The sequence below is a fragment of the Podarcis liolepis genome (assembly GCF_965112155.1).
Source record: "Podarcis liolepis genome assembly, chromosome: 6".
NCBI lineage: Eukaryota > Metazoa > Chordata > Lepidosauria > Squamata > Lacertidae > Podarcis > Podarcis liolepis.
In genome coordinates, this window is record NC_139559.1 from 31,325,260 (window position 1) to 31,342,296 (window position 17,037).

Consider the following 17,037-nt stretch of genomic DNA (forward strand, 5'->3'; position numbering starts at 1 on the left):
GTGTGTTACTTCCGGGTTTCACCACTAGCGCAGACCATCAAAATGACATCACGCACATGCGCGGAAGCAGCAAAACGTGACCCGCGCCGTCGCGTCTTACGTTCCATTCAGGATGTGAATGGGGCTCCGGAACGGATCCCGTTCGTATCCCGAGGTACCACTGTACCAAGAACAAACTTAGTTGCTCTCTAAGGTGCTACTGGACAACCTATCTATCTATCTATCTATCATCTATCACAGAGACAGAGGTGAAGTGCAACCTTGTTGCTTCTATTCAATTGTTTCATGGCTTTCAACTGTAGTACCTTACTGGACCAGTTCAGCAGGATCCCCCTCCCTCTTTTAATTGTAAACATGCAAATTGTATTGATGAAGCTAAATTGCTTGACAACAAGAAGTGGAAGAAGTGGTAAATATTCTGCTGTTTCACAGGCAGTTTTCCATACTTGCAGGAACTAAGCCGGCAAGTTTTTTAATCTTGAGAAGGAGAATGCTTTGTCCCGTGGTACATGGAACAGGTAGGCTGATCATATAGCTTATCCAAAATAGTGGCTAAGTCTTCAGTAAACCACTGTATTATAGTGGTTCCATGCATACCTACAAGGCCTGTTCTACAGCAGGGCATTGGGTGCCTGCATCTTGGCCTTGTGGGGGGTGAAGCAGGTAACTTCTTGTCTCTATTGCTGTTGAACATGAAGCTGTTCAAGACAGTCATTAGGAAATTTGGGGTGTGATGTCATCAGTATGCAAATGACTCCCAGCTCTACTTCTCTGTTACATCAGAGTTAGGAATAGATATGCAAGTCTCCCTGGACAAAGGGATTGATGAGCTCAGTTAAGATGAATCTTGATAAAACAAAGGCCTTGTCAGTAGGAGGTTCCCAGGTCTGGGGAGTGGACACATTGCCTGTTCTCTCTGAAGAACAGGTGCAAAGTCTGAGGGTACACCTTCATCCACTATTGTTGCTGGAGGCCCAAGTGTCCATGGTAGCCAGGGGTGCCTTTTACCAACTTTGGCTGGTGCACCAGCTGTGACAGTTCCTGGACAACCTAAACACAGAGATTCATACATTGGTAACGTCAAGGCAGGATTTCTGTAATACACTCTTTGTGGGGACGCGCTTAAGGTTGGTCTGGAAACTGCAGCTTGTGCAGATTGCTGCTGTTATGTTGCTGAGTGGAGCTATACCAATACCAATAGTATATGACAGCACTTTGGAAAGAACTGCCCTGGCATTTTTACCACTAAATAAAATCAGCATTTCCCCCATGTGATTATCAGTAAGATATTGTTATATATTATTTTAATTTGCTCTGTCAATGCTTAAGAAATAAAATTGACAGATATGTGAGCGCATGTAGCTTAATGCTCAAGACTGGCATGTCTGTGTACATTGTTTTTTGAGAATTGCTTGTTGTTTGAAGAAAAGATACAACCTGAATATTATACAACAGATAAACACAAAACTACTGGGAAAGTTTTAATTCCCCAAGGCTGATTCTAGTAATAGTAACTGTTTGGCGGAGTCAAACGAAATATATTGTGATAATAAGGACTGTTGGGAAAAGAATATTTAAAGAAAAAAATGTTTAGCAGAAATCATCAATATTTCTGTTTTTCCTCTATCCTTTCTGCTGCATTTGCAAAAGCTGTTCCTCATAAATCTATAGTAAATTTTATTTACCATTTCTGCATCTAAAATACCTCTTCCGTATTTGGGTACCAATACCCAAGTACAAAATATATTCATATCATATTGTAACATACTGTATATAGTGTGTGATGAATTTATACATTGCCACCAATTGTATTTTCCTCTTCCTAAAGTGCATTAGTTCTGCACTCTTTGATTGAGTCTATCAAGTATTTGTAGTGATTTAAATTAATTTAAATTCATGTTAACCAGAGAGGATCTGTAATGCCCACTGATACAATCCTTTAAAAGGATATTTACTGTATTTTTCGCCCTATAGGACACACTTTTTCCCCTCCAAAAATGAAGGGGAAATGTGTGTGCGTCCTATGGGGCGAATGCAGGCTTTCGCTGAAGCCTGGAGAGCGAGAGGGGTCGGTGCGCACCTACCCCTCTCGCTCTCCAGGCTTCAGGAGAGCCCCACCGCCAGCCCCACAAGCTCGGGGGACAGCGGGGAGGCGGAACGCCGCCATCCCGCTGTCCCCCGACTTGATTAGAAGGCTGGCAGGGGGGGGGAGAAGCCTGCTCCTCCCCGTCGCCAGCCCCGCAAACTCGGGGGACAGTGGGGAGGCGCAGCGCGCCATCCCGCTGTCTCCCGACCTGGTTTGGAGGCTGGTGGAGGGCTCCCCCCTCCCCCAGCCCCACAAGCTCCTAGAGCGATGCCAAAGCTGCGCGCAGCTTCGGCATGGCTCTGGGTCCCGTTCTGGGGGCGGGGGAAGCTCGGGCTTCCCCCGCCCCAGCCCCGCGCCTGGGGAAAAAAAAAATCCCCCCCCTTTATCCCCCCCCAAATCTAGGTGCGTCCTATGGGCCGGTGCATCCTATAGGGCGAAAAATACGGTAACTACAATGCGGTGCTAAGGTTCAGCCTACACAGCGTATTCAAAACAGTATCCACACTAGAGGAATAAATTTGCTGCTGTTATAGAGCAAATTACAACTGTATTCAGCCACTGATTTCTGCTACCACTCCACTTGAAAAACTGAAACTTCCAGCTTACTAGAACTACCAGCTACTGATTCTTCCTCCTCTGCCCTTGCTCAGTTTGCATACCATACCAACATATGAAGCTGCCTTACGAGTCAGACCATTGCTGGATCTAGTTCAGTACTGCCTACACTGACTGGCAATGATGCTCCAGGGTTTCAGGAGTTGCCAATAACTGAACCTGGGATATTTTGCATACAAACCAAGTGCTGTACCACTGAGCCAGGACTCTTACTTTAATTTCCTAAGTCTACATACATAGCAGTTTAAAGGACTGAGTGGGTAAATGAAGGTACTGCAAATACAGCTACTTTGATTTTTCCGATAATCACACAAAGCAACAGGATTATATTTGTACAATTTCCTTGAAGGTATTTATCAGGCTGTGTGGTCGGTCTGCAGCATACACACCACAAGTTGCATAAACAGCAGGAGTGTGTGGCACATCTGAGCAGGAGCAAGAAGTACTGGGAGCCTGGCTACAGCAAAGTGTCATCACCCCCATGCTCTGCTGGCCTCTCCTGTTCTGCATACTCCTAAGGTTAGTAGGGTCTGAGGTAAAACCAAACCATTGTCGAGAGGTTGCCTGTACTGTATAATAAATCTAGCATACACAAATCTACCATACACCTTTTCATTCTTTGGGCTTGAAATACTGTGGCACATTTGCTTAAAAAGTCATCTATTGTTGCATTTAGAAAAATGAGGAGGGTCAGTAAAACTATCCAGCTAATTATGTCTTCAATTTACTATTTATTTAAATATCATTATATTTTCCCTTCATTAAAATAATAACATGGATGATGGTAGTATTCTGTTTGATTTACAGCCCTCCAGATCAGCTTTGTCATCTTGCCACTGAAACACACTGTGTGCTGATATCTTAGCTTCCAAGTAAAAGAGGATCGAATTATAATGCAGTAGCATTAACAAGAAAGGAAAAGTAAATATAGTTTACAAGCGGGTGATATACTAAAGTTTTAGCAACTCTGGATAAAAGCTGTCTGAGTATCTTGGTCCTGAATTTACTTTGATCCCACAGGCAATGTTTATTGTACAATAAGTTAAAATACATCCTCCCATGTGGTTTTCTGTGACAGGTTGAATATGCCCAATTCTTTGGGAACAAAATATATCTAGGTTTCTAGGTAAAATACCCAAGAATACTTGCCACTCCAGCCTATTTTCCCATAGGCACAGAAAAGGTAAGCAAAGTGAATTTGAAACACGCAAAGTGAAACCACATTTCTCAAAAGGCCTTACAAACGAATACCCACAGCCAACATGAAGGGCACTGACCTATTCTAACAATATAAGCCCTAAGGGCAAGCAATTAGGAAAACATATGTTATGTAACTGCAACGCCCATTATGACTGTCAAGAAAATAATACAGACTCCAGGTCCCAGCAATTCATCACCACCTTTAATTATTACAAGAGATAATCTCTGCCCAAGGAGAAGAGGGAACAATTATCAAGGGTGTCACTACGCCCTAAGTGGCAATTATTGCGGCCACTACTAGAACACTTTCCTTAAAAAAACCCCCCACTAATCGTGGGGCTCTCAATGAAGCCAAAGTAGCCAATGAAACAAACCACGCGCGCCAGTCCTGTGGTACAAAAAGATGCGTAAGCTGGCGTGTTATTAAAGGGGGGGGGGGGATGAAAGCGCAACTGCGTCTCGATCCAAACCGGACGCTGCGCCTTGAAAGGGATGAGCGGAGTCTTGGCTGATGCAGAACCTGCCACGACCAAGGTCACGTTACTGGCATCCTAGAAACACAGCATCCCTTCTTGCCCAAGAGGAGGAGGAGAAGCTCGCCTCCCCTTTTGGCTTTCCTCCGCTGACGGGGGCCGAGCGGCGTCAGCGGCTTCCGACGAACAAGAAGCATGGTGCCGGGAGGAAGCCGAGCGCTGCGAAGAGACACGCCGCCGACACCCGCCCGCCCCTTCGCAGGGCAAGAGGCGGCGCGGGAGACGTGACGGGCCCCTCCGGGAAAGCCTCGCGCCGGTCCCACGCGGGCGCCGAAAGCCGCTCGGAAGCCGCCGGAGGGACCGGCAGGCCAGCCAAGCACCTTCCCGGCTCCCGCTGAAGGAGCCTCCGGGGACCCGGAGCCCGGAGGGAAGAGGCGCCGCCCGGGCCCCGGGACTCCCTCCTCTCCGCCACAGCCGCGGCTGGTCCCCGCCCCTCTCCGCCTTTGTGAGGCCGCGGCGGGAACTCTTCTGCGCTCGCTGCCGGGCTCCCCCCCCGCCTCCCTCTCTCCGCGGGGCCGCCTGGGGAGCGCCATGTCCTTACCGGGGAGGGGGGGTTGCTTCTCGTACGTGCCAGGGGCTCGAGCCGCGGGGGCAGGGGCCGCCAGTGATCCGCTCGCGAGTCCAGCCCAGCGCCGCCGACTGAGCAGCGCCACAAAATGGCCGACGCGACTGCGGCGCTGCTAGCTCGCCCGCCCGCCCGCCTGCCGCGAGGGGAGGGGAGGGTCCTCCTGTGGGAGGGGCGAAAGGGCCAGGGGGCGTGGCTCCGGCGGAGAGGGCTCGGGGGCCCTCGCGCAAAATCCAGGCGGCGGCGGCGGCCCGTCACGCGCGCATCCATCTCTCGGGACCCGGAAGGCGCTGCTGCTTTCCCGTTGTCCAGTGTGAGTTCGCCAGTGAGAGGAACTCACGACACGGGCAACGAGCGCGTGCTTTTTTTAAATACGCGCTGCTGCTGGGCTCAGGTGTATTAAATCCTTGGAGAGAGGGACCGCTTTTAAGACCACGTTTAAGACATACCAAACCTTTCACGCGGGGAACAGAGCAGAGTTCAGTGACTGGAGTACGTGCTTCGTATACAGTGATACCTCGAGTTAAGTACTTAATTCGTTCCGGAGGTCCGTTCTTAACCTGAAACTGTTCTTAACCTGAAGCACCACTTTAGCTAATGGGGCCTGCTGCTGCCGCCGTGCCGCAGGAGCACGATTTCTGTTCTCATCCTGAAGCTAAGTTCTTAACCCGAGGTACTATTTCTGGGTTAGCAGAGTCTGTAACCTGAAGCGTCTGTAACCCGAGGTACCACTGTACACAGCAAGTTCTCTCTGATCCCAACCACAGCCACTGGTGTAGTGGTCAACTCTGAAGTGCAGGCACGCTTCAAAGATAGCGATGCACCTTGGCTTGTGAGCTTATACAACAACAAAAATTAAATATGAATTTTTTGACCAATGCAGACATTACGGCTTCGGTATCAACGCATTTTTCTGCTCACTCGCTCTTCCAACCAAGGGCGTACCTTGAGGTTGGCCATGTTGGCTCTTAGCCCCCCTGCCAAGGGTGGGTGGGTGTGCAAAAAAAAATTGCTTCTCTCCACTCTGGTTTGGAGTGGCTAGGAGCCATTTTGCTGGGAGGAGAAGCAAGTTGGTTTAGAATCTTGCTGATTATTTAGGGTGCTCTTTTCTTTTAAAATGCAGGTTATCCTTGTCTGTTATTTTTCTGGTTTTTAAAAATGTTGTTTTAATGTTTATTTTAATGTTTCTTCTCAACATTTTCCAGGAGAAAATCAGGACCAGATTCTCCCCTTTCAGGTTTTGGAGGAAACAGTTAAATAAGGTTATATAACATAACTCCTCCTCAGTCCGATGCTCTGAGCAGCAGTCAGAATCTCTGATGTTGGCGACGAGATCACTGACCATAATCAGAATACAGCGTAAAGCGTTACGGAGTCGAGTTTCGCCGGCTTTAGAGACCTCTTCATATATAGTTAGATTCTTACACTGGCCATAGGGTGGCAGTATTTCCCTAAACACATTCTTTGTTTCCATTCCATTAACTGAAGAAATCAGCCGCAGGTTATCGAGAATGAGCAGCAGTGCTTTTTTTCTTAAAAAAATGTTTACGGGTACTCGTTCCCTGCCAAGTTTTGATGGGCAGAATTTTACTTATTCTGCCTAATAATATGGACAAGTTGTTGTTGAAGATTGAGACCAATCATATACCCCCTTGAAACTGCCCCAAGCAGTGTTGAGACAGCTCTTGCGATGAGGGAAGGGTGCTTCCTGCACGCTCAAGAACACATTCTATTATTTCACTTTTCTGGACTAAGCCAATGAGCTGAAATCACTACTGTTAGAAGACAGACAACAAATTGCAAGCAGGAATGGCTGGTAGGTAAAAAGTCAGCTAACGGAATTGGAGGGGGGATAAAGCCCGTTTTCATACACTCCTCTAGATATTCCTAACCAGAAAACTTCGAGCTGCAGAGTTCACAAATATTGACCTGCAATGTATGAACCTTTTGACTGATATAACCTTGATGTTATTTGCATTAGCACTAAGATTAGGAGCTAATATGCATTCCCGGGTAGTGTAACCTGGAAAATGATCTGTCGTGGGTGAGGACCAATTTTTATATAAACCTATATAGTATGAACTGTTTGCTTTGCATATGCTTAACATTTATTATTATTAATTATCATCATCATCTAACTTTTTATTGCCCAAGGCAACTCAAAGTGGCTTATAACCAAGCAACTCCCCCTCAATACACACATTAAAACTGAGAAACAAAAATATATTAAAAACATCCAGGCCACAGATAGTTAAGAGGCTAGAGGCCTGGTTAAAGAGGAAATATTTTGCTTGGCATCGAAAAATATAGAATGATGCTGCCAGGTGATCTTCTGTGGGGAGAGCATTCCACAAACGGGGAGCAACCACTGAAAAGGCCCATTCTTGTGTTGTTACCCTCCAGACCTCCTATGGAGAAGGCATACAAAGAAGGGCCTCAGATGATGGTCCATATTGGTTCATATGGGATGGTGGTACCTGAGGTTCTGGTAAAATGAGTACTCTGCTATGTCCCAAAACCACAAAAGGGACACCACCGCAAAGAACTCAAAAGTAGGATGATTTTTTAAAAGACTGTCTGCCATTAACAATGTAAATAAGTTATAGTCACTACTCAGCCAGGAGAAAAGGTGGGGAGAAAGCAGATATTATGAAAGGTACAGATAGGTAGCCGTGTTGGTCTGCCATAGTCAAAATAAAAAAAATCCTTCCAGTAGCACCTTAAAGACCAACTAAGTTAGTTCTTGGTATGAGCTTTCGTGTGCATGCACACTTCTTCAGATACACATGTGTATCTGAAGAAGTGTGCATGCACACGAAAGCTCATACCAAGAACTAACTTAGTTGGTCTTTAAGGTGCTACTGGAAGGATTTTTTTTATTTTGATTATGAAAGGTAGTTTAAATTCATGCCTTTAGTCAAGGCACAGTTTGTCTAAATCTAAATCGGTGTTTAAGAACACATAGAAAACAATGATGAACCACAGATGTTTAATTATTCTTTAACAACAGTAAGGGACAGTATGTTTTGCTGATTCACATTTACAAACATGTTGGCAAAAAGAAAACAATATCCAGTGTAATTTTTAGCCTATTTTACAGCCCTTGAGGGGGGAAAGCATTAATATAACAGCCTGTCTATGCTTCTGTTAAGTGCCAGGGAGAATTTTAATCATTACCCACTCTGTAGTTGGCCGCAGTGTTTAAATCTGGGAAACGTGTGCACCCAGAGGACATCCCAAAACAATTTTTAAAAGCCTTTTTTAAAGGAGCAGGGGTGTATGGCATACTAAAAATTGGTCAACACTTCCCATTTTTCAAAAGAATTATTTGTGTAAAATGTAGTTGCTCTATGGTATGGCCACAAACAGAGTCAAGTCCTTAGTATGCTGCATGGATATGAGCTCTGTGTGAAACGGAGAAAATAAATTTACATCAAGATTTGTAATAGAAGCAGGCCCAGGGTACTCTGTTTCAGGCAAGTTTGGGAAGTGTCAAAAGTAGGAGTTTTTCTAATCCAACATATTTACTTGGGAATAAGATTGAGTTTGATGGGACTCGCTCCCAAATAAGTGTTTGTAGGATTCCAGTTCTAACAACCTGGCACAAAGAGTGAACAGCACTGGCCAAATTCTGAAAAAGGAGCCTTTTTGAATAGCACCCAGCTCCTCGGAAGGCTCAGGCTAATCTACTTCATCAAGTGCAGCTCAGGAAGAGATAGCAAGGAGCATTCTGCACATGTCACAGTGATTGCCTGAATTCTGGATTCAGCTCAAACAACATGTTACAGGCAGCTGTGTGGATATCACCCACATGTGTCTCCCTGGCAATGTAAGGGGTGGAAAAGTCATATGACATGCTGCAATGCAGTTTCTGTAGCCACCTGCCTTATGTAAAGTAGGGAAACATGAATGCGTTACTAGTGAGATGTACATGTCCACATAACATGTCGTTTGGGTTCCAGAGAATGGCTCTGTTCCGATACAAGAAATCAGAAATCCCCAAATTTCTTGGTAATTTAATTGAAAAGTAGCTAACTCTCAAAAGATAGCTAGAAAAAGGCACACTATAAAGGTGAATGGGAACTTTGGCATTACCAAATAAACCAAGCTAAAGGATCTTTTACAGCAGAACTGGCTCAAATAGGGAAACAGTAGCATACTTTGGTTCCACATAATGAGATGGAATAATCTAGTAAGAGTCACAGTGTCTGGAGATCAAAGGATAATGTGCATTCCTCTATCCATGAAGATCACATCAACCGCTATCTGAGAATTACTAATTCGGTCCGAAGACTCATCACACTGGCACAGGAAAGGCTCAAAGCACTGACTGTAAAAGAATATACAACCTGACTCAATTTTCCAAGATTCTGTCCTTGTCATTTCCATCAACTGGCCTCTTCCCAAGGAACCCAAGCCTGCAAGTCTGTTCAAGGGCTTTCTGAAGGAGCGACACCCATTTCCAAAATGACGGAGAGGCAAGGACATGGAAGGCTCCTGTTTCAGGTATGTGTCAGCAAAGTGGCAAGAGAAAGGTGTAGAAGTACTGAGGCAGCAGTCCTACCCCTTCCCCTTAATCAGCAAGGACTCCCTGACTAGTGGAAGGGCAAAGTGGTCAGAAGACTTCAGCCTCGGTGAGAAAAATCCAACTTTCTGTGAAAGGGTGAAATGAAGTTCAGAGTATCATGGCATCAAACTGCTCTTCTTGCTTAGCATAATTGCTCTCTTCTACCTTAAGACTACAACCTGTGTTTTTCAAACCAGAAGTACTGACTGAGGTCCTAACTAATATGGATGAAGGAAATCCATGATCAGATCTCCCAGTGTCTTTTTCTTTCATTTAAAAAGCAGTCACTGGCGGGGACTTAACCCTTTACTCCTCTCGCTATTTGCCCTAAAGTTCAGAGATGAGGGAAGAGACAGGTATTCTACAGATACTGATTTTCCTACCACACTGGATCATGTTTCTCAGCTAACAGCAGCTTGGGAAGGGCAATGTAAGTCTGGAAAGTGCAATGGACATGAAGGGTTCAGCTCCAAACCAGTTCAGCCTCCCTACAGCTTCTTTTAACCAAAGAAATAGATATCAGGAGATCTGATCAAGGAGTTCTCTCGTGTTATGTCTAGTTTGGCTTTGTAAGCCTGAGTGGGAAGCAGAACACAACAGGCATATCTTGAGCTCAGTAAAAGCCTTCATGCTGATCATGTTTGCTCATAACATCTTCACAACAACTTGATACTCGATTTTAGTCTATGTTGAAGTAAGGAGGAGAAAGGCAGCAGGAGTCATAACTGACTGCATTTTTTAACATATAGAGAAAGTTCCATTCTGGAGAAACAATCTGTAAGCTATTTACATTGCTGTGACCTAGCTTAAACTCAAGGGGACAAGGATCATTGCCATTTGAGACATCTAACCCAATGAAAAAGTATATTTGGGCTAAAAAAATAGCTTGAAATTTAATCAGCCTCTTTCTAAGGTACTATACAGCAGGAGAAGAAAGCAACAGGCAGTCTCCCAAACTCCAGTCCATGACTGCTTTTCACTGTGGGAAAAGGTTGCTGTTAAATAGCTTGACCTTGGTTTCCAACAATGCCTTCCACTTGGTCCTTCTAATATGAATTGAGTAGTAAAAGTACTCCAGGCATGAGGAGAGTCAACCTGGATCGGAAGCCACAGCTCATCCAGTGCTGCCAAACTGAACCTTTGGTAAGAGTGGTGTGTTTTAAGGTAGCAAAGACAGGTAGAAGAGTTGGAGAAGGATGCAGCCAGCAATTTGAATGGCAGTACTGGCTGCAGCAGGTTTGCTCCAAGGCAGGATATGTGCTATAGTAGCCTGAGACAACAACCCTTTTCCTTCTGGGGGTGAAGCTTGATTAGTGAAGTTTCCAATCTTCAGGTGGTGGAAGCAAAATCCCAGTATCTGAGAGCAGTTGGTTCCCAATAAACATTCCACTTTGAATGTGCAGTGGATTCCCAGTGTAATGCAAAGCGGTTCCAACTTTTGTGCTTTGACAATGCAGTGGCTGCTGCCTCTGGCATCTTGACTTCCTAGGAATCAACTGCTGCAGGTTCTTAGGAGTGCCCTCACAGCATGGTCTGAGAGTTGGCTCCCTGATGCCTCAAAACCCTTTCTAGTATGATGACTTCATTATTATAGGGTTTCCTTGGAGACATTAGCGGTGTTGCTGGGGCAAGGAAACAGCTGTTGAAGCAACAGAAGCAACCCGAGGAGCCCGGAGCCTGCAGAGGGGAAGTTCCATGGCTCAAAGAAGGTAATACTGGCAAGAGATCCTTGCTCCCTTCACATGGTGTTGCCTGAAGCCAACCCTTCACACCACTCCTTTGATAAAGCTGGTGTCCAAGTGCACAATTAGCATGCGCAAGAAGGACATCTCTTTGCGAGTGTTTTCAAAGATAACTCTGGGATCATCAGATTGGCATCGCAGACAGTTTGGGGCCATCACCATGGCTAAGTTGTTTACATCCATCTTGGTTTTGCCCACATTGGTTGGCTGAGCAAAAATCTGTGAAATAAAGAAGGTGCAGCTCAAATAAACTCAAAGATACATAGATGTAAAATTCTGGAAATAGCCTAGAAGATTTAGTTGTCCCACAAATAATCACTTACTCCCGCTAGTGTCGATACGCTGTCAACTTTAAGAAATAATTTCATATAGGAGATATAAATATATTATTATTGTGGGTCCTAAGACCCGCAGCCAAGGCTGCCTCTGATACACGTTAGAAGAAATGAAGTTTGAATCTTCAGAGGGTTTTATTCAATTGTCATTCTTCCCCTAGTGGAAGGTTCTTTGATTTAGCAATGCCTTTTGTCTGTTGAGCAGAGATAGAAACATTCATCGGCTACTTCCCTTTTCTTCGGCAGCCCCCGCCCCACCTCAAATCTCCTCTCAGAAGTTGGCAAGCCCTTTAGAACAGCATGGGAGGTGGCAACATGCGGAGAGGAAATACTTCGAGAGGTTCTTAATCCCTGTTCCACTGATGGAAGGCTGTGCTGGATTAAAGAGCCTTCCACCAGTGGAAGTATATCAACTGGATATAATCCAGAATATTTGCAATGCAGAGTAAAGCGAGATGTTCCAGAGTGCAGCTACCGTATGCTGCTTCAGAATGCCTGTGGCTTGTCTGCTGCTTCAGAATGATTCCTAGTCTCAGAAATGCAGTTACCTACATACCTGTAAGAAGTGAATGAGGTAACACAAAACCAATTTGTTGAGCTCAGGCAGGAGTTCCACTACTGCTACAGCAGCATCAGGATTCTCATAGTTGCTGATACACTCCTTGTAGAATTGCTGTGGGATGACAGGCTCCTCCAGCTCCCGGTACCACAGCTTCAGCAAAGAAGCTGCAAGGGCAAGAAGGGGAAAACCAGGCACTTTCAACAACAGCTGTTTAACAAATAAGCTTTCTGGGTCAGAGACATCTGTCCTGAAGCAGATGTTTAATTGAATAAGGGTACAACACTCCTGCTCCTCCATCTTATGCTAAATAAGACTGTTCTTCCCCAGAGGAAAGAGAGCACCACCCATTTCATTGAGATTTATGGTTTCAGACCTTTGAAATCACAGGACACAAATCCTAAAGGGGCTAGGGTAGCAATGGCCTGTGGCTTCAGAAGTAGGTATTAAAAGCTTTGGTTTAGATAGGAGGGAAGAAACATAAGAACACAAGATGGATCTATTTCAGTGTACTGTGATAGTGTGACTGAAATGTTAAGGTAAGAGGGAATCTACTGGAGGGCAGAATGCTGGAAATGGAGCAGTTGGGTATGGAAAAGGAAGTGGGTATGGAACAAGGGTGGGTGGGGAGGGAATGAGTTTTTTGGGTTAGGAAAAGGTCCCAAATCAAAGATCTCCTGTTTTGAAGGCTTCTGAATAAAAGTAAGTTCCTGCTATTTATTTGATTCCCATTCTCTCATGAATGAAAACAGTTATATTGTCAATCTGGGTCTACTTTCCACAGAATTGAAGGATTTGAGCACCTCCCCACAAAAGTAATGTATTAATGGTGAGGCTGTGACGGGGGACAGAATCACAAAAAGAAAACAGGTCTTTTCAGCAGTGCAGCCTTTCTCCTGCTGGTTGGAATGTTCTCCCAGATGATTGAGTAATATTTTTTCTTGCAACAGTTGGCAAATGTGGGGATGGGGTGGTGGGGTGGTGCTGTTCTGCAGAGGTCAGGGGATGGTGGGTCTGTTTTATGGTGTGATTGTACTTTTAATCTTTAAGTTGTTGTGAGACCTTTTCATAAAGTAATCAAGAAACAAACAAACAAATCTGGGCGAGAATACAGCAGCTGCGTTGTTTATCCATACCTGGTATATTGGGATCACCAACGTTGTTAGGAATTTTCCACTGATCAACCTGTAGCTTGAGTGCATTGACTTCATCAATGTCACCAGGAATTCTGAAAGCAGACACAGAGATTCATCAATAAAGACCAACTGAACAGAGGAAGCAAATCCCACAGATCCAGGAACCAGAGGAACAGACAAGACTACATACTTCAGAAAGCCATGTACAGAGTTGTTTGACAAGAATGCCATAGTTAGTGTTATACAAGTAGGACACGAACCAAGATATTGCAGTTTAGAGTGCATCTGTTTGATATTTCCCCTTAAATGGGGGTGGGTTGGGGTAGGGAGAGGGGTACTAAAGGTGTCTCTACCTGCTCTGCTTAAGGACCAGAAACCTTGGCTCTTCCTCTCCCTGAGTCTTTCAATTCCAGCTGGTCATTACAAGAACTCTATTAACTAAGAAATAGTGCCAGAGTTTGCTTTTCCCCTCTTATCTCCCAAACTCTTTTCCTTTCAGGTCATGACTTTTATAAACTTTTAGACTAAGCCTCAAGGCATCATTATCATCAACATTTGTAAACTGTTCTGGGAGCCTTTTATGGCAGAAGAATGTGACTTTAAAATGCTATAAACAAACAAACAGACCAAGCCGCAATATTTGGGGGGTCTCATTAATCTACTAATTCCTCCCTCTTGAGCATGGCGGCTGTGGCTAAATGAAGAGTCATGTTCTGAGAGTGAGTATTTAATTAATATAGAGGATTCATTTTTAAACAGTTTTTGCCAAAACAATGGCCTTATTGGTATGGCAGACATGTTGGGGGTATGTTATATTTCTAAAAATGCCTTTATCAGCAGCAGCCCTAGTACGGGGATACAAACTACCACAATGAGACTTCCTTCCTTCAACTATGATGCAGATGTCAGCACTGCCATAAATCAAGCTCTGGCTCTAAATGGTTTAAACAAGCTAAGCAGCTAAAAACGCAGCCCCTTCCCCATGTTATGCAAGACAAGTTTCTTTACAACTTTTCAACTTGTGGTCTACGGGGCCTGTCCAGTTTTTTTGTAGTGGCTTCTTCATTCTATAAATATTTTTATTAGTTGTTTCCAGATGCAATTCCTTGCCCTTGATTTTCAGAACAGAGTGCAAAAACAAAGTAAATTCCCCACTCTCAAGGCCCTAGATTAGGTAGTATCTCTACTGGGGGGAGGGGGTGAGCAGTGGCAATTCCTCTTCCCATCCTAGCTAACTCTGACAAAGCTAGCAATGGCTAAATGGCCTTCACAAACACGGTGATATTCTAGGAAAGGAGGAGATTAAATCGCAGAAAACATGCACAGCTGATGCACATGTACCACAGTTCTCTCCCCACCCCCAATCCAAAATATGCAGATGGGTAGATTAGAGATTTTAGCCTCAGGTTTTAGGAGCGAGTTCATATGTACTAGCATAAGCCTATTTGTTTGGAAGCAACTGAGAAGGTGGCACGAGTCCCTGGAGACCTCATAAATCTTTTGCTGTGGTTTGAAAGCTGCTTCCTCTCCTAAAACTGTTTGTAAAAACGAGGCTTGAGAGGATGCAGTTCCACTAGGGCAAGGGGCAGAAATGCCATGCATCTCCAACTATCCGGTCAGCTATACAGTAATCAATCCTTTATGTAGCTCCGGTCGGCCAACCTCACCTGAATATTCCCTCAGTCTGTTCTCCCCCCAGTTCCAAAACTTGCTGAGACAGCTGTGTTTGTACCCAAGGTAGCTTGTTATCAGGATACATGTCCTGCTGCCGTAACATGATTTCCTCCAGAGAACTGCCAAACAGTGAAGGTGTTACAATAGCATTCTTGGCATGTATTATCTCTTCAATTGTAGGCTTCCGGAGACCCTATAAGCAAAAAGGGGAAAGGAAAAGGATGGAAAACAATGATGAACAGATTTGCATACGAAACAATCACATGGAAAGCCTCCTAGGAAAGCATTTTGTATTTGCTCTGAATTTTTAAAAATAATTATGTCAGAACCTGTGTGGATGAGCATGTTAGCTGTGGCCTGTTCGTGCTGTATGCAGCACCCATGGGGGGGGGGAGGATGCATATTCACAATTAAGCCATGGGTAGTTTATGCAGTGCCCTCCAGATTTTGGATTCCGATGCCCATCAGCTCTAGCAAGCATGAGCAATGGAAGTTGTAGTCCAGCAACATATGGAGGGCACCATGTTGCTCTCCCCTGGCTTAGTGTGACATGGTAACCAGCCTACCCACTTCTCCACTGGGGGAAAAAGCTGCAGTGGGGGCATAGAGACTCAGTATGATGACAGTGTCACACACTGGAAGCTGCCTTACACAAAATCAGACCATTGATCCACTGAGCTCATTATTTCTACACTGAGTTGGCAGAAGTTCTCCATAGCTTCAGACAGGAGTCTTTCTCAACGCTACCCAGAGATGCCAGCAGAGATAAGATTGGGAGTGTCTGCATGCTAAGCATATGCTCTGCCACTGAGCTAATGCGCTTTCCCAAGAAAAGTACTTCTAAAATGATACACATTTTAAAATGGTCATAGCAGAAAAACTGTGTGTCCATGGAGCTGTCATCCTAGTATTATTCCTCTGTAAATGTAATTCTGGCCTTCAATTGCTGCTGATAAGTTAGTGGAGCGTGCACTCATATTAGCTATTTATTCATCGTTTTTGCAAACGTAAGGTAATGGAACATTTCCAATCCAGACAAGAACTTGTATAATTCCTCTATGGTACTTTGATGTCATGCATAACAGGAAGAATTCAGCCTCACAGTGCACACATGACTCAGTCAGATGATCACATCTATGCCAGGCAAGAGTACGCCATTTTTCCAGTAATGATAAATATGCTGAAAATGTCTGCATCATAATGAAATTGATCTCAAAAACCGTGAGTGCTAGAAATTCATTCTTCACTTTGGGAAAAATAAGGAGATTTCCAGAACTCACATAAGTGTTTTACTATATGTGACCTTGCTCACCCAATCCTGCAGCATGTGTTTTATAAGTACAATTCCACGGCCCCCTATCTTAATTCTGATTACCAGGGCATCTTCCCACCCATTTGTTGTATGAATATTCAAGACCTATGAAAATGAAGATTTCATGTTATTTTGTCTTTCCACTGAATTTGTCTGTCTTAAAAAAGGAAAAGTAGAAGATTTCTGGCATATCATTCCCACACCTACCACTGACTTTTCCATTAATGTCTGCAGATTTCCAATCTATGCTTCTGATCACCATCAAAATAATGCCAAAGGGGCAAGAGAACAGTTCACTTAAACTACTAAATGAGAATATGACACTGACTCACCTTTTTGCCTCCAGTGACTGCAACTTTTTGAAGCTTCCGGTAGCAGTATCTGGCATAAGTGCTGATAGGAAGACCTAACAAATGGAAATAAATAAAATGGGAGTTTTAGAATAGTTGTGGAGAACTTCAGAGGAGAAAATGGCCCCAGAGCACAAATGTTTGTATTCTCCCTAACTGACCCTCAAGCTTATCCTTCTGAGCAAGTGATAAAATAAGTGCTATAAAGGCCTTATTACTGTTTTACTGTGCAATAAATGTGCACTTGTTGTGGCAGATCTAGATATCCTTTCTCAAGATAGCACTTCTGCCGCAGGGTTATTTCATTAGCCTGGCACTCAGAATAGTCTTCCCCTCCAACTATCACATCCATTGCAGTTTGGA

At 44.4% G+C, this 17,037-nt stretch overlaps 2 protein-coding genes across 13 annotated transcripts in view; both read right to left on the reverse strand.

Moving 5' to 3' along the window:
- The window catches only part of PHF20 (PHD finger protein 20), a 43,311-nt gene extending 38,027 nt beyond the window's left edge, over positions 1-5,284 (reverse strand). For 2 of the 3 annotated variants that reach the window (XM_083508380.1, XM_083508378.1), the window contains exon 1: positions 4,976-5,175. The gene's annotated coding sequence lies outside the window, so the exon portion shown is untranslated. Of the gene's footprint in view, positions 1-4,975 lie in introns of all 3 variants that reach the window. The other variant, XM_083508379.1, reaches the window with a different exon arrangement.
- A 2,687-nt stretch (positions 5,285-7,971) lies between these two features.
- The window catches only part of LOC310709177 (rho GTPase-activating protein 39-like), a 79,822-nt gene continuing 70,756 nt past the window's right edge, over positions 7,972-17,037 (reverse strand). For all 10 annotated transcript variants that reach the window (XM_083508374.1, XM_083508367.1, XM_083508369.1 and 7 more), the window contains 5 exons: positions 16,657-16,730; positions 15,006-15,205; positions 13,339-13,430; positions 12,200-12,369; positions 7,972-11,527 (listed from right to left, as the gene is read on the reverse strand). In XM_083508374.1, the coding sequence (XP_083364500.1) occupies positions 11,333-11,527; positions 12,200-12,369; positions 13,339-13,430; positions 15,006-15,205; positions 16,657-16,730 (731 nt within the window). In that variant the 3' untranslated portion in view covers positions 7,972-11,332. The remainder of the gene's footprint in view (positions 11,528-12,199; positions 12,370-13,338; positions 13,431-15,005; positions 15,206-16,656; positions 16,731-17,037) is intronic.